The sequence below is a fragment of the Nanorana parkeri genome, unplaced genomic scaffold (assembly GCF_000935625.1).
Source record: "Nanorana parkeri isolate BGI_ZX_2015 unplaced genomic scaffold, ASM93562v1 scaffold128, whole genome shotgun sequence".
Lineage (NCBI taxonomy): Eukaryota > Metazoa > Chordata > Amphibia > Anura > Dicroglossidae > Nanorana > Nanorana parkeri.
In genome coordinates this window covers 1,130,746-1,150,144 of record NW_017306396.1, presented here as the reverse complement: position 1 = coordinate 1,150,144, position 19,399 = coordinate 1,130,746, and the positions used below count along the sequence as shown (strand labels likewise).

Sequence of the window (19,399 nt, the reverse complement as noted above, 5' to 3'; positions counted from 1 at the left end):
CATATGAATCGCTACATGCTTATACAAGAGAATAGCAAGTCATATTAAAGTCTCAATAGAACAACAACCTATTAGATAGGTCCTGGTCCAAACATCTCTTCTGACTTTACAATATATAGTCTCAATCCACAAAGCTAACACTCCAGGATAAAGGTGTCTCATTCAAACAACTACCTATTACATAGGTCCTGGACCATATGTCTCTTCTCAGTTTATACTATATAGTTTCAATCCACAAGGCTAACATGCCGGGATAAAGATGTCTCATTCAGACAACTACCTTTTAGGTCCTGGACCATATGTCTCTTCTCACTTTATATTATATAGTCTCAACCCACAAGGCTAACATGCCGGGATAAAGATGTCTCATTCAGACAACTACCTTTTAGGTCCTGGACCATATGTCTCTTCTCACTTTATATTATATAGTCTCAATCCACAAAGCTAACACGCCAGGATAAAGATGTCTCATTCAGACAACTACCTATGAGGTCCTGGACCATATGTCTCTTCTGACTTTAGTTTACTATCTTTCTGTACAGCTGTGACTGCAGTGTTTGGATGCATGTACGATCTAGCTGATATTTAACTACTAGACTTTCTCCACAGATAAACAATTGAAGTTTAAGAGAAATATAGCTGTAATCATCAGTCAAGGCTGGAAAGGGAGTTAAACCAGTCCTAACATATAAACCACACTGGACAGCATTTTGGACCAAAAGGCATAATGTGCATAAGTTTCAATGAGCCTATTTATTCAAACAGCAGCCGTACTCCTCCGCAAACACTCTCAGACACAGCAGCAATCTGAATGTTGGTAAATGTTAGCAATATCAGTCCTCACGTTGGGACCTGTAAATGTTGTAGGAACCTAGCCTGCATAAGTTAAAACTTGACCTGGTTCTTTTAGAAACAGGGTTCCATGGCGTCAATATCAATATAATTATTTGATATTACAGATTCTTGATTGCAATGAAAGAAATGTAAGGTAGGAGTCACTTATAGAGAAGAGAAGGAGCTACAGCACAGAATATATCTGAATAAAGTCAGGTGGGGGTGAAGGAGGGGAGACAGCATGAGCAACTCTAGCATGGGGTGTTGTCTAGCAGGGTTATTCACAAAAGGGTGAAAAGTTTGTAGAAGTGAACAATCTAGCTCAACATAGCTGAAATGGAAAGTGAGCTGAATTGGAGAGTTTTTCCAGTTCAGCTATTTTGGCCTAGACTGTTCACTTCTCCTGCCTTCTCCAAACTCTTCACCCTTTTGTAAATAGCCCTGTAGGAGGCAGCTCATGGCAGGGATGAAGGGATGAATAGTTTGATTGGGTTGGGAGCTCGGGCATGGATTCTGTGGGGGGGTGTTCCTGGCAACTAGCTATCACTAGAGATAACAGATCTCTTTGAAAAAATGCTGATGCATGTCCACACACACTGTGTTGTGGCCAATGGTGAAAAATGTACAAATTATTGTTTTAGCCAGGTAATGTGTTTTATATATGATATGACATTTAATGCTTGCCATAAACAGCCTAATGGCAGCAAACAACACTCCCAAATTCCAGTAACAATAAATAGGTCATTTCTGAAACTCGAGAGAAACATAAACCCCTCTAGTGTCAAGAGGTGCTTGTAATCATACAGGGAAATTTTTCAACATTTTGCTTTAAAACTAAATCCTTAAAATACACCCGCTCCACTGTTACCATCTGGAAAGGAGTACCTTGGGTCAAAGCCCTCAGACAGCTTTATGACAGGCAGATATCTCACTTCCCAACATTGTCAGCTAGATATCTGCTCATCTATAGATATCCTTGAATATCCTTGCTAGATGTACCAGTATTATATTTGTGCAAAATGTTCTCTTCGGATTAGGCAAGCAAGAAATCAACACTTTGCCACAAAAAAAACTGGTAGTTTCTACAAAAACAAAAATTGATCTACAGTTACAAAAATGGAATGACAAGTATTTTCATGTCTCCACTAACTAGAGGTTAGCCTGCCCGAGGCTATGGTATAGGACTATATCATGATTTACCACTCTGTGTATAATACTGTACAAATCACTGCTAAATATCTGTCTATGTCAAAGGATGCTTTTAACTTTATTATGTTAAATGCTGGACCTGCTCTTGATTTATCAGCCAGACAACACTGTACTGGTATTAATGATTAGGTGCTCTTAGCATTATAAACAGAGTGACCTACTAAAAAAATATAACTGTCTCCAGTTTTTAGCAGTATATTTCAGTGACGTGCAGTACCTTCAGTGCTGGGTAAGGCATTCCCCCAGCCCCAACCCCAGCACACCCCGTCCAGCCCACCGAAGGGTCCCAGCCCATGAGGAGCCTCCCTGTCCCTCACTTGCTCGTCAATGGTGAGGCATCGAGATCGATTTTTTTTTTCTTTCTTTTGTTTGATTGGACAGCTTGGACCAATGGCGCTTTGCCATTGGTCCAAACCATCCACAGAGCTCAAGCCTCTAACACTGAGTAGAGGCTGTTGCAGCTTTTGCCTCACTAGTTAGGTTACACAAGCAGTGGGAAAGCCCGCTGCCATGAAACCTAACTTAGCTGTCAAAAGCTGGATGCAGCGCCACCTGTATTTAACAGGCAGCGCTCCATCCATGACAGGTTATACAGTGGGGAGGCTTTCCCTGCTGTGTAACCTGTTAGAAGCTAGTATGAATGGAGAAAAAGCTGTCAGCTTCAGACTTGAAGCTGACAGCTTTTTCCTCCATAATACTAGGTGAGGCTCTGCTTCACATGCCTCCCCTGGTCCCTGGTATATTATCAGATTGATCTACAGTTACAATCACATACACATGTGTGCACATAATTTTGTATGCTAATCAACAGGCAGATGTTCACCTCTTTTACTAGTTAATATGACCCTCAGTGGGCAAAAAGGGTTGTATAACTCTTAGCCAATCCCTTCATTGCCTACACAAATGTTGCTTGACAAGTTCTGGTGCATCTATCGCATAATACTTTGAGCTTAGAAAATGTGTAATTCCCTTTTGCTGAGGAATAAAAACACATTCCACTGGTGAGTTCCATAAATTTCAGGAACTTTAGCAAACTTAATTGCAGAGTCTTACTATCTTCCATTTGTACTGAAATTCACACGTGTATTCCATATTCTACACCCTGAGTTGAATAGTCATCCTGCTGTGGTCAAACGATCAGTCCCAGTATTATATTGAGAGAAAACTGTTTGGAGAGCCATTTACATGAGTAGAAAATGACAGTTCAGGGGAATTGCTGTACACCAACAGTGTATACAGCACCCCCATAGAAGTAAGCCATGTTTAATTCTTTTTACCATATTTAGAAAAATCACAACTGACAGCAGACAGAACTAAGAAGCTACTTTTCTAACACTATGTTATAAAAAAAGCTTGGGTTGCAATTTTGTTTTACTGTATGTTGATAAAAGTGTGCTTACCCTTTAAATCCAACTTTGTTTAAACTTTAGCCATATCAGCTTAGAGATAACAACTGCTTCATTCAAATATGTTCATTATATTATGATATACTGCCACATACATATACAGTATGTACTTATACATGTAATAATAAATATAGCTAGTATACGCAGACATCCCAACTCTCCCGGATGCTCCAGGAGTCTCCTGCTATTAGATAGCAGCTCCCAGCCGCCCGGGAGAGAAACACTTCCTCCCGGAAAGGTTTAATCTGCTCCATCGATGCAGATTAAACCTTTCCCTGCGATCGTTTTTTTGTTTTCTTTTCTGACATCGGGAGACGCGGCCTGGCTGTCACTCAGAAAAGAAAAAAAAGGAATATGAATGCATAGCTAGATTCCTATTGGCTATTGCACTTTGCAATAGCCAATAGCAAACTAGCTATCTAACCCCACCCCCCTCCACAGATGGGGGGGGAAAAGGGCACCTCCCTGAAATGAGAGGGATACCTCCCTGAAATTGCTTCTTTCAGGTTGGGATCCCTGGTATATGTAACTGAATTTTTTTGTATTCGCTTTCTGTGCCCCCCTACACAGCAGCACTAACAACTGTGGAAGAAGGGTTATCAGTGTGCTTCCAATCAGAGCACTATTGTTTTACATCTCGTTATATTGTCAGTATTGTATTATTGAGGACCTACTAAATTTCTGGAAGAAAGGGTGTTTTGGACATGAGACATATAACTGAGAAACTATTGGGTTGATTTACTTTGCAAGTGAATTTTCCCTTAGCTTAGTGAATGACATGAAGCTTTGCTGACTTCCATTATCCAATCATGTGCAAGCAAAGATACTGGGGTTTTTTTTTTGTTTTGTTTTTTTGTATTTTCCTTGCTAGTGATTGAGTTATCTTGCAAAGTGAATTTTCACCACATTCACTAAGATAAGGGAACATTCTCTTGCAAACTGATAATTCATTTGCAAAATGAATAGCCTATTTGCCTTTAGTAAATCAATCCCTATGAGTTTGATTTTTACATGGAGATCCGCTTTCTCCTGCATTGTATAACATTGTACTTGTCAACAAACACTGACATTACCACTTACTTTTGTATTTGTAAAATACTGCTTTATTGCAACTATTTCCTTATTTCTATAGCCCAATAAAATGCTTAAAATATGTTTCATTCGAGACTTTGCAACTATTCTTTTGAAATTATTCTTATCAAAGAAAACACCTAAAAGCAATTGGAATAATACAAAAAAAAAGGCATCTAAATGGGAAACAACATAAAAGGTCATAAAATGGGAGCTTACAGACAGGAAAATGAAAACAAATACATTTAATTAACACAAACAGGAGACCACTGGTACTCCCACATACAACTTTCTACGGAAGTCATTTTTACAGTGTAATACTTCAGAATGGATGACAGATCAGACTAGAGGGCAAAGTGGAGGAAGTAAAAATAAATGCTAGCGATGAAGATTAGGAAATAGCTTGTGAGGCTGGGTCAAAAGGGGACAGACTCTGGCTTTATCTGATAGAAACATTTTGCAGAACGTCTTTATTTTTCTAGAGCTTTCCACCCAACCTTTGATACCAACACAACAAATTTCCAACAACACCAGACATGATTTGGTGTTCGTAATCTTATATTGTACTCTAGTTTGCAGATGCAAAGATTATCCAGCACACTGCCTTTCTTCCCAAAAGAACATGATCACTTAATATGTATGTGTTAAAGCAGAAGTAAAGGGGAAAAAATAAAAGATTTCTGGGAGGCAGGGATTTTTGGCAGAAGAGACATGCCATGTCTCTGGTGCCCAAACAATTCTTCTTCTCTTCCCCGGGTATTTTTCTTATTTTTGTACACTGTATGGCGCATGCACTAAGCAGTGTACACATTCAGCCCACTCGCCGCATCTATAAGATGCCCAATAGGTATCCCACCACACTCCTCCCTGGTAAACCCCTATCTTCCTAATGGGTGCTGAAATGACTGCAGGTGGCGCTGCTCCAATCAATGTAGAAATAAGATGTCAACAGCTCAACCGGACATACTGTATGTGTCAAAACAAGTGTATTTTATTGATGCATATTGGGATAGCTAATAAGGATGGCTAAGATGCCATGAATAGGCCAGGTGCCATAGAGGATGAGAGAGAACTCCTTTGTGCATGCGCATAATGTACATCATCAGCAGTCACCCAATAAGTGAAGGGGACTTCAAGAACTCGAAAGTGGCAGACAGCACTGAGGACTGAATTGCACGAGAGAAAAGCACACTTTTAAGGTAAGTAAAACAAAAAGTAAAACTACTTTGGCTTTAAAAAGGAGAGGCTTTGGATAAAAAAAAAAGACAGCTGTTGAATTTTATTAGGAAGGTCAGTCTGTTTATAAAAATAAATAAATAAAGATTACCCTACTGTCTTCTTGGCTTTCCAGTTCATACATGACTTGCTGTCCTTGAGAACAGTTGGAGTACTGGAAAAGACTGGAAAACAACCTCCAATTGTCTTGAGTATCTGCAAAAATTGCATCCTGGAAATTCACTCCATGCGGAAGCAGACTGTAATTCTCATCCATTCTACAGTAAAGAGGAAACATTAAAAAGGGTGGTTAAATATGCTACACCTTCATTGTATCACCTTCATTGCAAGTGGAATGAGAATAGGAATGTGTCCAAATAAAATAAAAAAAATGAAAATAGGTGTAAATATTAAAAGCAGACATTTTTCTAGACTGAACAAATGTTCAGCCAAGCAATATGTTAGGAATTAATGACATGGCTGTAATAAAAAATGGAACCAATTTCCGTGTTAAGTCCAGTAATGCAAAATATTTTTATATAATGTATCTAATTTATTTAAAGCTATAAAAAAACTCCTGCGGGTGGTGATAAAAATGTTATTTCCTGCAATTTCAGACCCTCCATCATGACTTAACCCAGAAGATACCAAACTCTGTGCTCCTCAGGGTCTTCAAGCTTTTCCCGTCAAAAGCAGACAGTAAACTTTTGTGAAGGGTGTGCTTAAAGGAAATGTGTCATTAGAGAAATAGTGTCACTGCAACTGCTGATCTCTCCCTCTGAAAATGACTATTGCCTCAGGTTCATGCTGCTCCTCTTGCTTCAATATTTGGCATCACTGACCCTACAAAAAGTATATAGAAAAGGGTGTATGCCTTTACTGACTCATGATAGTATTGAGGCAAGTGAATGAGCATAACAGCAAGGCAGCAGACATTTTCAGAAGAGGTCAGCAATGGCAGCACCTGTATTACAATCGTGACAGGTTTACTTTAAAGAATACCTTTCATGTGATAAACATGGAGTCTGCCATTCCCAAATTCACCTCCTGGAAAAACTAGTTGGCTGTCATGGTGAACCAATGGCTTTAATACTTTGCATAACAGACCCTGAACAGGTATGCAGATTAGGACGTTTGACTGCATTTTGACTTTCCTTAATAGCATACTTGTTCTGGGCCAGTGATATAAGCAACTGAGGCCAGAGGTCAAGAAAAAGAGCCAAGTAAATTACATTTAAGAATGAGCTTGGCAACATATTTATGAAATCATCCCTATTGAATGTAAAATAATTGCCTTTTGACCATAAAATCAGTAGACATAGTAGTTATGTAGTGTATATAGCAGGGACGTGCGGTCAGGGGAGGAAGATGAGGCAGAGCCTCACCTAGAATTATGGAGGATAAAGCTGTCAGCTTCATCATGTTCTTTTCAGATCGGCTTCTAACAGGTTGCACAGCAGGGAAATCCTCCCCGCTGTGTAACCTGTCACGGAGCATCAGCGGTGAGGAGCAAGTGAGGCACAGGGAGTCTCCTCCCTGTCTCCTCCCTTCCTCCTTTACACTAGCTTGGGGATAGTTGGGGTGGGGCTTCGACTGGCTGGGGTGGGGCTTCGACCGGCAGGAGACGGAGCTTCGGCCGACGGGGGGCGGGGGAATGCCTCACCCCGAGCAAGAGGGACCGCACGTCACTGGTATATAGTACAAATAACCTCCTAAAGTTCACCCATCACCCTCATCATCACAATTACAAACATATAGGATATGTCATAACTCTGTCTGCACATATGATGAAAATCTCAACATGTTGGTAGATGGAACTATTTTTACTCAAAATGTTTTGAAGTTTTGTGTCCACTTCTTCAGGAGATGGAGGTATTAATGTGCATACAAGTATTGACAGCTAAAACCTGGGTCATATCCTTTTACAGAGGGACAGTCTGGATTACATGGGGTCCGCAAGAGTTATAGTTGGGATCTCTATTTGTATTATTGTACTGGCGTGATGCTGAACTCTTTTATGAACTTGGAGAAAATATCCATATGATCTTATTGAAACTATTGAAATTAGTGTCATATAGTCATATTGCAAGGATTCATCCATGTCACATATTTCCCAGTTTTCTTCCATTCTGTTTGTGTCAATATGTTAATCTTCATCAGATCAACCTCTACACTTGTCTGCAATTGCCCTGCAAATAGTCAAATAATGGGTGCATCCAAGAAAATCCAATCAAACCAAGCAATTAGCAATGCACACTCTTGTATGGCAGTGCTGTTAGACAAAGAAGTGTGTATCATAAATTCAGACCAAGCGGCAAACCTAGACTTAAGTTTAGAGTTTCAGCAAAACATGTCCCGACATGTAAAGAAGTTAAGATGAAGATGCAAAGTTAGGATCCACCCTCTCATTTCTCCCCAGTCCCAAGGCAAAGGCTTTTAGGACATTTAAAATCCTAGTAATTTGTTTTGTAGTGCATAAGAGTCAAGAAAAATCATTAGGTGGTTCCTATGTAACCTTATGGATTCATATATGCTGATCAGTCCCGAAGTGGGGTTTTGAAAATGTATTTGGGGGAATAATCTGCATATAAGGGCTCATATTAATTCATCTTCTGCCTCTGTCTTCTATATTTGGGCACCATAAACTTAGTATACACAGGAGTCAAAAACGCACTTGAAGCCCAACTCCATATATTAAACTTCATATATTTATTTTAAAACATATTGTATCAGTGTAATATGTTCCATTTTGCACCCCTTTAAGCCCATTCATAGGACCTCAAGCTCCCTGGCAACCATAAAAAAAATGGCATTTAATTTCAGGCCATGAGTATTTCAGATCTACGCAGTAGCCTATTAACCTATGACATCTACAACAGTTCCTGGGCATTATCGCAGCCGGATAGCCCTCGGAAACGCGCGTTTGTCGCACGTTTTTTTAACCGCGTATCGCGGTAAAAACGCGCGGCATGAAATGCGTGGCAAACGCGCATATTCGGTACGCCTAGGTGTGAACCCAGCCTTAGAGCATGACCCAATGCTAATATACACCTCAAAGACACCGGCATGTGATCAAGATGGAAGGCACGGCTGACTGGACCAAATTTGTGAACGTAATCCTACATCGCACTCTCTGTCAATAACAAATCAGATGCTGAGTATGACACTCACAAGTGTTGTGTTCCTGTCTTATAACCTAGCACAACTTAAAATAAGCAGAGTCTGAACAGGCACATGGGATAAGAACTTTGGATTCAATTTATTGATATTTGGCATCATTTTTAACCTTGGCATAATTGTGGTAACATTTTTCATCTTCTATCATAACATTTTTATTAGTAAGGGGTCTGAAACTGGGAGGTATTTTAACAATGGAGTTGGGCTTTAAAGCTCAAATCACACAGTTCTGCATGATCTAAGGAATAATGCCTGAAGAATCTTATAGGCTGTTCCAGTGTGGCACTCATTCCTATCAATGGCTCCTCCAAGCAGGTGGCATGGTCAGGAGATTGCTGACTGCTCAGTCAGATCGCTCATATTACACAAGCTTGCATGTCATTGTGCTCTACCACCACTTCCGTGTCAGCTTTACTTAACTGGAATAACGGTTATTTGGAGGGCCAGATTTCTAGTACTGGAGCCTGCAGGCACACATTTTGAGTCCAAAAAAAAACCCCTACTTAGCTATGATCATCCCGTTTACACTAATTTGTATGCATTATTGGTCCTAACCTGGCTTAGAATATTGTGACAATGTGTGATTAATACCATATTAAATGAGTGCACTTTCTTCTGAGTGGCTAATACCCAGTTAATCTTCTGGCTATCAGCAAAAAAACTTCTGCCACCTGGGGTGTCTTTAAGAATTTGCCCACAGATATACAGGTGAAACTCGAATAATTAGAATATCGTGCAAAAGTAATTGCAGTAATTGCTGCAAAAGGGGCCCAAACCAAGTACTGAGTACCTATGCATGCTTGTACTTTTCAGAGGTCCGATATTGTTCTATGTACAATCCTTGTTTTATTGATTGCATGTAATAATCTACTTTTTTGAGGTTGTGGATTTGGGGTTCTTGGGGTTTTCATGAGCTGTAAGCCATAATCATCACAATTATGACAAATCACGGCTTGAACTATCTTGCTTTGCATGTAATGAGTCTATCTCATAGATTAGTTTCACCTTTTAAGTTGCATTAGTGAAATAAATGAACTTTGCACAATATTCTAATTATTCGAGTTTCACCTGTATATAGCGATTATTGTGTGATCATCTCAAGATTAATCAACAGTGTCCTTACGTATGGATGTGTTTAGTTGTTCCTCACAACTTTTTCAAGAGACATGTGAGGAACATCTATAACAGATGCTCAAAGGTTCTTATACTGAAAACCCATCAATCTCAAGGAACGTTCTTCCCTATTGTGATAAGCTTGATTGCATACAGCCAGTTGTAGCACCAAGACCATGTGGTAGTAAAGTGCGAATGTTGTTAAAAAAAAAGTGTTAAAAAAAGTGGGGATTATGTGCAAAACCTTGAGGAACACAAATGTGGAAGTGTAGAACCCAGGCATGGTGCAGCTGTCATTTTTCCTAATGCAGGCTGGAAAATCATAATGAATACGCTGTCACAAACAGTTGGAACGACATATGGCTTCAGGACTGGGATGCTACAACTAAGAACATTTCTATCCAGGAGAGAGTGAATAATGCAATACAGAGCTCTTTAACTGAAGTCCTAAGATAGTGATTGTATTCACACCTGAGCTCAAGCGTTTAAAGGCGATTTTGGAGCACTTTTAGTTGCGCATTTTTGCACATGTTTTTAGGCCTATACAGAATTGAGTGTTTTTGTTTTAGGCAAAGAGAAGGAAACGGCTGTTTGGTCTTAAAAAAAAACAACGCATTTTTAGTCGTTTTTAGGCATATTCAGACATTTTTCAGGCCCTTCCACTGAATTCTATGGTGCCACCAATGCCCCAGTCTGCTTATAAAGTAGCTCATAAAACTTTCTGAGCTCCACACATTAAAGTATTTTTTTTTCCTTCCCCCGAATGTTAGTGTGGATACTTACCTTAACCTCTTGCCGTCTGCCCGTAGTAGAAAAACGGACGGACGGCACTGCTGCATTGGCGGGTTTTTTTTCTGCTCTAGCGGGCGCGCACGGGCAGAAAAGACCCGTCCAATGCGAACACCCGGTACCGGGTGTTTCACATATAGGCGATCAGCGGGTCCATAGCCCGCCGATCGCCTATATGTGCTCGTTTGCGTCACACCCAGCACACTTTATACAGACATATACATAACCCAGCATATATAGTGGATTGTACACTTTCCTCCTACTCATCCGTTTAACCCTATAGTCACATAAAGCGTGTGCTGAAAAATGTAACATAAAGGGGCACTCTAAATCCGAGATCCCCCTAACAGAAAAGAAAGGCATACATAAATCCGACTTTTTCCAGTAGGGTCAGGGACATGCCGGATCAACAATGGACTGTAAGCTAAGTATTGAATTCATGAATTTAATTGGATATATCATTACGACTTTTAACACCAGGTCAGTCTAATAATTCTATAAAAAATTCTATAAAAAACATGCGTCTCTCCATGCGTATCCCTGTTCTATATATATCTCTGATCTATAAAGCGTTATCTATCTGTGTGTATCTCTGCGGAGTAATAACTCCAAAGATGAATTCTCATACAGTGAATATTAACATGAATTAATCTCTAGAAACTTGCATAATAAATAACCTGGGCTTACATTAAAAAGTATTGTCCATTGTGAACCGGCATCGTCCGGAACCCAAAGAGTCTTTCACATTGTTCGATCTGGCTAAGTATGTCTGTTATTTTTAATTTTCTTTTAAAACCCGGGAAAATGCCCATATGAAGAAATACAGTGTATATAAGTTCTAATTATGAAAATAAGAGACATTATGTTTGATATACCGTTTGACTTTAGAGATAGCAGCTAAAATTGATCATATCATTCAGCCCCGGGGCCTCATGAGATTCTGTTTGATGGATCCATCTACATTCCCTTTGTAGAAGAGATTTGTCCCAATACCCTCCACGTCTGGGTTGGTGTACCCTGTCCAATGCGAAAAAGCGAAGTCTGTCGATTTGTCCATTATGTGTATCTACAAAATGTCTCACAATGGGTGACCTCAGATCTCTGGCCGATATGTCAGTCAGATGATCCGAGATCCTATTCTTGAACATTCGTTTTGTTTTCCCAACATAGAACATATCGCACTTGCATAACATCAAGTAAATGACACCCTTTGTCTCGCAGTTGACAAAGTGACGCGCTTTGAAACGTTTTCCCCGAGGAGTGATGATCTCAGTGCCAGTCTGGACAAATCGACAGAATTTACATCTCTGACATTGGAAGGTTCCTGGATATTTACAGCAAGTACCACTTCTTATGACAAAGTCACTACTTGTCAGTTTGTCCTTTAGGGAGGGGCAACGTCGATAAGTGATAGTAGGTTTAGCGCCCAAAAACTTCACGATTCTCGAGTCCCTAGTTAGGCAGTGCCAATGCTTCTGAAGAATTTTTGATATTACTTTGTGTTGATTGTTATAGGTCAAAATTAGTCTCACATGGGGGTCTTCTTTATCTTTTTTATTAGATTTCAATTTAGATGTATACGTTTTTATGCATTTTTGATCCTGCAATCACTCACTGGTAGGATTTTTTGAGTATTTTGTTGGAATAACCTCTTGCCCGTAGTCTAATCCTCAAATTTTGAGCTTCCCTTTCAAAGTCAGCATCACTCGTACAGTTCCTCCTAACCCTCAAGTACTGACCATATGGGATACTATTCTTCAGACTCTCAGGATGGGCACTACTTGCCTCTAGGATAGCATTCCCTGCTGTATCCTTCCTGTACAGACTAGTGTACAGGACCCCCCTGGTGTCCTTACACACCAGAATGTCTAGGAAGGGTAACTTACTGTCATCGAATGTCAGGGTAAATCTAAGATTATAGTCATTGAAGTTGAGAATGTCTACAAAGTCTCTCAAAAGTTCGTCTCCCCCTGTCCAAAGGATCAGGATATCATCTATGTACCTGTGCCAGGACAGCACGTGGCACAGGTACATAGATATGTCCTCCCTGGCCCATAGCTCCTGTTCCCAACCGCCCAAGTATAGATTCGGGTAGGAGGGTGCACACTTTGTGCCCATGGCAGTGCCCTGTGTCTGTAAATAATAGTGGCTATTAAAAAGAAACGCATTATGGGTCAGTACAAACTCAAGGAGTCGCAGTAAGAAACCATTGTGCATACTTTCAGCTATGCCCAGAGTGGCTAAAAATCTTTCGATCATTTCCAGTCCTCTAGAGTGCGGAATGGATGAATATAAGGCCTCCACATCCAGACCAACCAAAAGAGTACCTGGGGGAACTTCTAAATCCTGAATTTGCAAGATCAAATGAGGGGTGTCCCTAACATAAGAAGCTAAGGACTCAACATGTGGTTTGAGGAAGTAGTCTATGTAAGTGCTCACATTTTCAGTCAGTGACCCACATCCGGAAACTATGGGTCTCTCCGGGGGCTTGTCTAGTGACTTGTGGATCTTAGGGAGGGCATAAAGCACCTGAGTCCTAGGAAAGGGCACCCTTAGAAAATCCAAAGTGCCCTTCTCGATAAGACCCAGGTCAAAAGCCTCCCCTAATACTTTTTCCAAATCTGATTGGAAAGACCCCATAGTGGATGCTTCTATGGGCCGATACCAAGCTTCGTTGTCTAGGATCCTCATGACCATCTCTGTGTATTGTTCGTTGGTCATGATCACTACATTTCCGCCCTTGTCCGCCTGTTTTATCACTATGTTTTTGTTGTTTATTAAATCTTCCAAAGCCGTTCTCTCCGCGGAGGTAAGATTATCCTCCTTAATTCTAATTGGTACAGCAAGCATAATATCCTCACTCACCCTTTTAACATAGTTCCATATATTCACATTCTGCGACAAGGGCGGAAATGTTTTGGATTTACGCTTGAAGGATTGTTTGGCGGGGGAGGGAGCTTCTAGTTCATCCTCGTCCTCATCAGAGACATGTCCCTCCTCCCAGAGTTCCCGTAGATCTCTAAGCGCCCTATAATCTTTTCTGGAGAAGTCTTTCCAATCATCAAGGATGCCCCCCAGAGGTAAACTCTCCTTATCATGCTTTTGCTTTAATAGCAATCTGCATGCAAAAAGGTTGACATCCTTGATGATTTCAAATCTATCTGGTAAGGCCTCTGGGCAGAAGGTCAAGCCTCTCGCAATGAGCTTTAACTGTATTTCTGTGAATGAGTGTGAGCTCAAATTAATGACCTGTAAACTATCCTCTATTGGGGTCGTTTGAGGAGGTATTGATCTAAAATTGTTTTCCTCGTATTGGTTGTGTGTAGGGGCGGTCCTTGTACTTTTTCTTTTTTTCTTTCTGTCAGGCCAGGGGCCCCCTCCAAATGAATTGGTGGGGGTCCCATCTCCCCTAAAAAAGACCCTTCATGTCTCGTTCTTTGGTGTTGCATTCCTCTAGTTCTAATGTCCATCCCAGGATTATCTGAGGTGTATACTTGTCTATCCTGTCGTCCCTTGGAGTCCCTCCAAGTGGCCCCATTTCTGTGTTTTTGTGAACATGTGTTGTACTTTCCTAAACGAGGGGCTACTACTTCCTCCGAAGAGGACAAACAGGAATCAGTTTCCTCTGACTGGGTTTCCCCCTCACCCCCTCTACTCCTATTTGTGTACATACCCTTAACATTGGGATTTTTATATCTGTTCCAATTTTTATACTGTCCCCCATCTGTAGGCCGTCCCTCCCGCATATGCGGTTCTGTCTCTTTCAAATTTGGAGTCCTTAATATTTAACAGATCCCTATTGTAGGATTCAACCTGCAAATTCAAATCAGTGACCGTTTTCTCAAAGTCAGCATTGTGTCTAAAGATTTCAAAATCATTGCCTAGGGTTTTCAAGAGTTCATCCGCCTTTTTTAATTCTCCTGTATAGTATTCAATAAGCATAGTTAACATGTTGCGACTACAAATATTGAAGTTGTATTCCCACTGCTTTTTGAAATCCTCAGACACATTTTTGACATTGGGAAAGATCTGTGGCCGCAACCCCTTGGGACAAATCTCATGTTCTACATATTTCTCCAGATACACCTTGTTCCAGTATAACCTGGATTTGTGTTCATAGGCCTTTTTTAGTTTATTTTTTGTATCTCTAAAGTCACGTTCTATCGTTTTTTTGTCATGGTCATCTCCTCGGTCCTTTCTGACCTTGGAAACCATGGCGTCCCATTCAAACATAATGCTTCAATAGTAGCGTGCTCACAAACTTTTGTAAGACTCAGGTCTCACATGAAAATCTATCCCGGCCGAACATCTGAACTGCGCATGCACCCGCCCCAAGATCCTTTGCGGCCGCCCGAGAAATTTTCAGATGTTCGGATGGGAGCGCGCGGCGAAGACACAGATAAGTTTAAACCTCTTTCAAAAGGTTTTGTTTTTTTTTAATTAAGTTTTTGCATATATCTACTGCTTGCTAGCAGTAGATATATGCAAAAAAAACGTGAGGGTTTAAATAACCCTTTAAGCCACAAGTGCTCATATGTCAACAGGCACACTTTAAAGGCTAAATGTACTTTTCTGATCATGTTTCATGTTACATCTAGAGGGTGTAACATGAAACATGGTCACATCACAACACCCTACCCACTTACCTGAATAGCAGTTTTCTTCTCCCTCCAGGCTCCTGTATATTTTTGAATTTGGTGCAGCTATGCATGGGTCCATCTACACAGCCAACAGCCATCATGGCAGAAGGACTTGCAACTCTCAATGGAATACAAGTGCGGTGATGTCACCACGCTTGTAATCCATTCATTCTTCGTCCTGTCCTCCTTACTAAATGTCCATACCGAAGTACAGACATGGAGGGAGAGTCTGCAGGAGCCAGAGCATTGCACTGATCATGGCTGCAATGCTTTAATGGCTCTAATGCAAAAAAGTAATAAATGCACATATTTTATTTAAGGAGAAGTGTGCATTTCCATCACTTTTTCTAAAGGATGGACTTTGCAGTTTTGGTTGAATCAAAGTCTCTTTAGGAAGCTAGGAAGCCTCCCGTAGCCTTCTTTTGGAAGGTCCTGTAAGTCATCACGCTCTATAGAGTGTATTGGACGTGAGGACGCTTAGGGACATACCATCGCTGGTGCGGAGGAAGAGACAGGCTGGAGGGAGCAGTGTAGGTTTTAATAACTCTGTTATTTTAGCTCCCTGGGCAAAACTGGCACCTAACCCTTGCAGTGGGGAGGTAGCCCCACTGCAAGGGTTAAGATTAAATTTGTCCAGAGTTCTTCCTTAATTGGAACCTCCGCTCTCAATAGTGTAAGCTTATCCTGAAAAGCCAAATTATAACTGGGCTCAGTATCCTGAACCTTGCTGCATGTGTTATATACTGTAGGTAGGTAACCACTATTCTTAATCTTATTTTATTACAGGTATTTATATAGAAGTACTAACCACTAAGCCACTGTGCTGCCCTGGTCGATTGATTGTAATATGGGTTCCAGGCTAGCTCTTTTTAGATAATGAGCCCCAATTCAAGTACATCACCACCTGTGGGCATACAATGTAAATTCTGGCGTATTTCCCCACCATGTGGAGGTGCTGCATGCAGCCTCCAAAGAACTAAGTGGCTGTATGCTGGTATACGCCCGACTTGCGTAAACCATACCTCCCAACTGAGAAAAGGGAAACCTTCCAGCATAATGGAGGACATTTACTACAACTGGAAAAGAGAGAATCTACAGCCGCTGTGAATGTATGTAACGTAATACTGAATGAGTATTTATGTCCTATGTTCTTCAGTTCCATCTAGTGGCCATAATACAGTATTACATTACATACATTCAGCCTGAAAAAATATTTCAAAGAATGAACATTTGTTTTTGCATCTATTCACACACAATGAACATTCAGAAAGATTCACAGGGCAAATGGCTCTGCAACCTGATTATAAATAGACCGCTTTATTTCTTGTGAACCGCAAATAGTCTAATTCATCACACAACTCACAGTGGAAACTTTGCATTGCATGAAAATCTCTCTTCAATCAGTAGTGGCTGATTATCGGTAGTGCAAGCAAGGCAAATGTACAGTAGCCTATAGCAATTGAATGAATCATATGATGAAATGACTAGTAGAGCTGTTTTCTTTACACTGCTTAAAGTCAATGTTTTGGTATTAAACAGTAATTGCATTCCAATTCCTTTATAGCTGTTAGTAAGCTTTGTCACCACTGTACAACAATCACTATCTGAGCTGAACAGTGCTGGTGTTTATAAGTCAATCCCAACGTACTCATTACACCATCAAAGTTTTCTAGCTGTCAATAAACTTTGCCACCACTGTACAAGAATCACTATCTGAGCTGAACAGCACTGGTATTTATAAGTCAATCCTACAGGTTTCCTTACACCATCAAAGTTTTCTAGCTGTCAATAAACTTTGTCACCACTGTACAAGAATCACTATCTGAGCTGAACAGCACTGGTATTTATAAGTCAATCCTACAGGTTTCCTTACACCATCAAAATTTTCTAGCTGTCAGTACATTTTGTCACCGCTGTACAAGAATCACTATCTGAGCTGAACAGCAATTGTATTTATAAGTCAATCCTACAGGTTTCCTTACACCATCAAAGTTTTCTAGCTGTCAGTAAACTTTGTCACCGCTGTACAAGGATCACTATCGTAGCTGTCACTTAACTTTGTGACCACTGTACAAGGACCGCTATTGGAGCTGAACAGCACTGGAGTTTATAAGTTGATCATAAGGTTTTCATTTCACCATCAAAGTTTTCTAGCTGTCAGTAAACTTTGTCACTGCTGTACAAGGATCACTGTCCTAGCTGAACAGCACTGGCATTTATAAGTCAATCCTAAGATTTTTCATTACACCATCAAAGATTTTGAGCTGTTAGTAAACTTTGTCACTTTGTCACTGTTTTCTAGCTGTCAGCAAACTTTGTCACTGCTTTACAAGGATCACTATCCGAGCTGAACCGCATAGGCATTTATAAGTCAATCCTAAGATTTTTTTATTAGACTATCAAAGATTTCTTGCTGTCAGTAAACTTTCTGACCACATTACAAGCATCATTATCCAAGCTGAACAGCGCTGGTATTTATAAGTCAAACCTAAAATTTTCATTACACCATCAAAGTTTTCTAGCGGTCAGTAAACTTTGTGACCACTGTACAAGTATCACTATCCGGGTTGAACAGCACTGGTATATATAAGTACATCATGACACCATGAAAGGTTTGAAATAAAAGAAGTTGGGATATGATCCCACTCACCGGAGGAAGAAGAAGTAGGAGTGACCCTGCACCACTGTATAGGAGTGACAGTCAAAGTATCCCAGTCCGGTGATGTTGAGCCTGGATCCTGCAGGCACCTCCAGCATACTGCCCCATCCCTGATCACACAGCATTTCAATCTCTGCAGAATAGAAGAAGGTGCTGTCCCCTGACTCATACTGCCAGGGCAGGTAGTTGTAGATACTGCTGAATATACTACTGTGTGTCTCCTGATGGACAGCCAATACCTTGGCATAGACTATGATCTGTGCCAACTCTGCTCTGCAGCCCTCGCTCAGGTGCCTCCAGTCAGATGACAGCTGACAGCACAGGGCACCTCTCCATACAAACAGGGCTGTGATCACCAAGTGCAGCATGGCAGGCTTGTCACTGTCCTTGTCACTTCTTGACACCTGAATGGAAAGTAAAGAAATGAGTCCTCCCAAGGTTTACACATAAAGTAGACATTCCATTGCAATAATCTTTTCACATGATATGTGCTAGTGATCTGCAGAGAGTCATCATCATCTTCTCTAGTATTGGAAGGCTTGGCCTGTCCCTTTGACGTGTCCTGTCCTGCAGCCCCACACTGCTTAGCCTGGACTGAACAGATAGTTTAAAAGGACTCCAGCCGTCCCTGCCCGCCCCTCTGCTTCTTACATCACACGCAATACATTAAGGGGGAGTGCATGAAAGGCAACTCTACAACAATTCAATCATCTGTTACAAAGGAGTTACATGAGATGTGCTGGAAAGGCTTCTAGGTCTGCAGTGTGATCAGAGTAGTGAATGATTAAAACATGTTCACTGAAATGAAATCCTAAGGACTGCAAGTATTACATGATAAACTATGCAATGAAATACAAGAAGTTCGTCAAGGGAGATTCCAGCTTTTAGAGAAAACATATAATAAAAGCAAACTTCTTTATAAAAGAAAAGAATTTGAATTTCTTTGTATCTTTGCATTATAAAAAGTCAGAAAAGCATTGCAATCATGATTAGTGGATCGTGGGTGCAATGCTCTCCCCCTCCTTCTCCTCCAGACTCTTCCTCTCATCCAGGGCTAACAGTAAAAGATGCAACCTGGGGCATCTCTTTGGGCCACATGGGGGGGGCAGCAGGCAGAGCAGCATGGCAAAATGTTTGCAGTGTGCCTGCCACCCCCTTTCTGGCCACAGCGTCCCAGGTTGCTAAGAGCCAGGTGGGGAGATGTGTAAGAGCCATACACATGCCCCTGCTTAGCTCTTAGCAACCTGGGATGCAGTCCTGTCCAACTCCTGGCAACCAGTGACGTC

The 19,399-nt window shown here is 40.9% G+C and overlaps 1 protein-coding gene across 2 annotated transcripts in view; it reads right to left on the bottom strand.

The window, feature by feature from the left end:
• The window catches only part of CCDC3 (coiled-coil domain containing 3), a 49,527-nt gene extending 30,829 nt beyond the window's left edge, over positions 1–18,698 (bottom strand). Inside the window, exons 1-3 of one of the 2 annotated variants that reach the window (XM_018553727.1) lie at positions 18,595–18,698; positions 18,105–18,443; positions 5,848–6,013 (exon numbers count right to left, since the gene is read on the bottom strand). In XM_018553727.1, the coding sequence (XP_018409229.1) occupies positions 5,848–6,013; positions 18,105–18,443; positions 18,595–18,632 (543 nt within the window). In that variant the 5' untranslated portion in view covers positions 18,633–18,698. Of the gene's footprint in view, positions 1–5,847; positions 6,014–18,104; positions 18,538–18,594 lie in introns of those variants that run through there. The other variant, XM_018553726.1, reaches the window with a different exon arrangement.
• Positions 18,699–19,399: the final 701 nt, after the last annotated feature.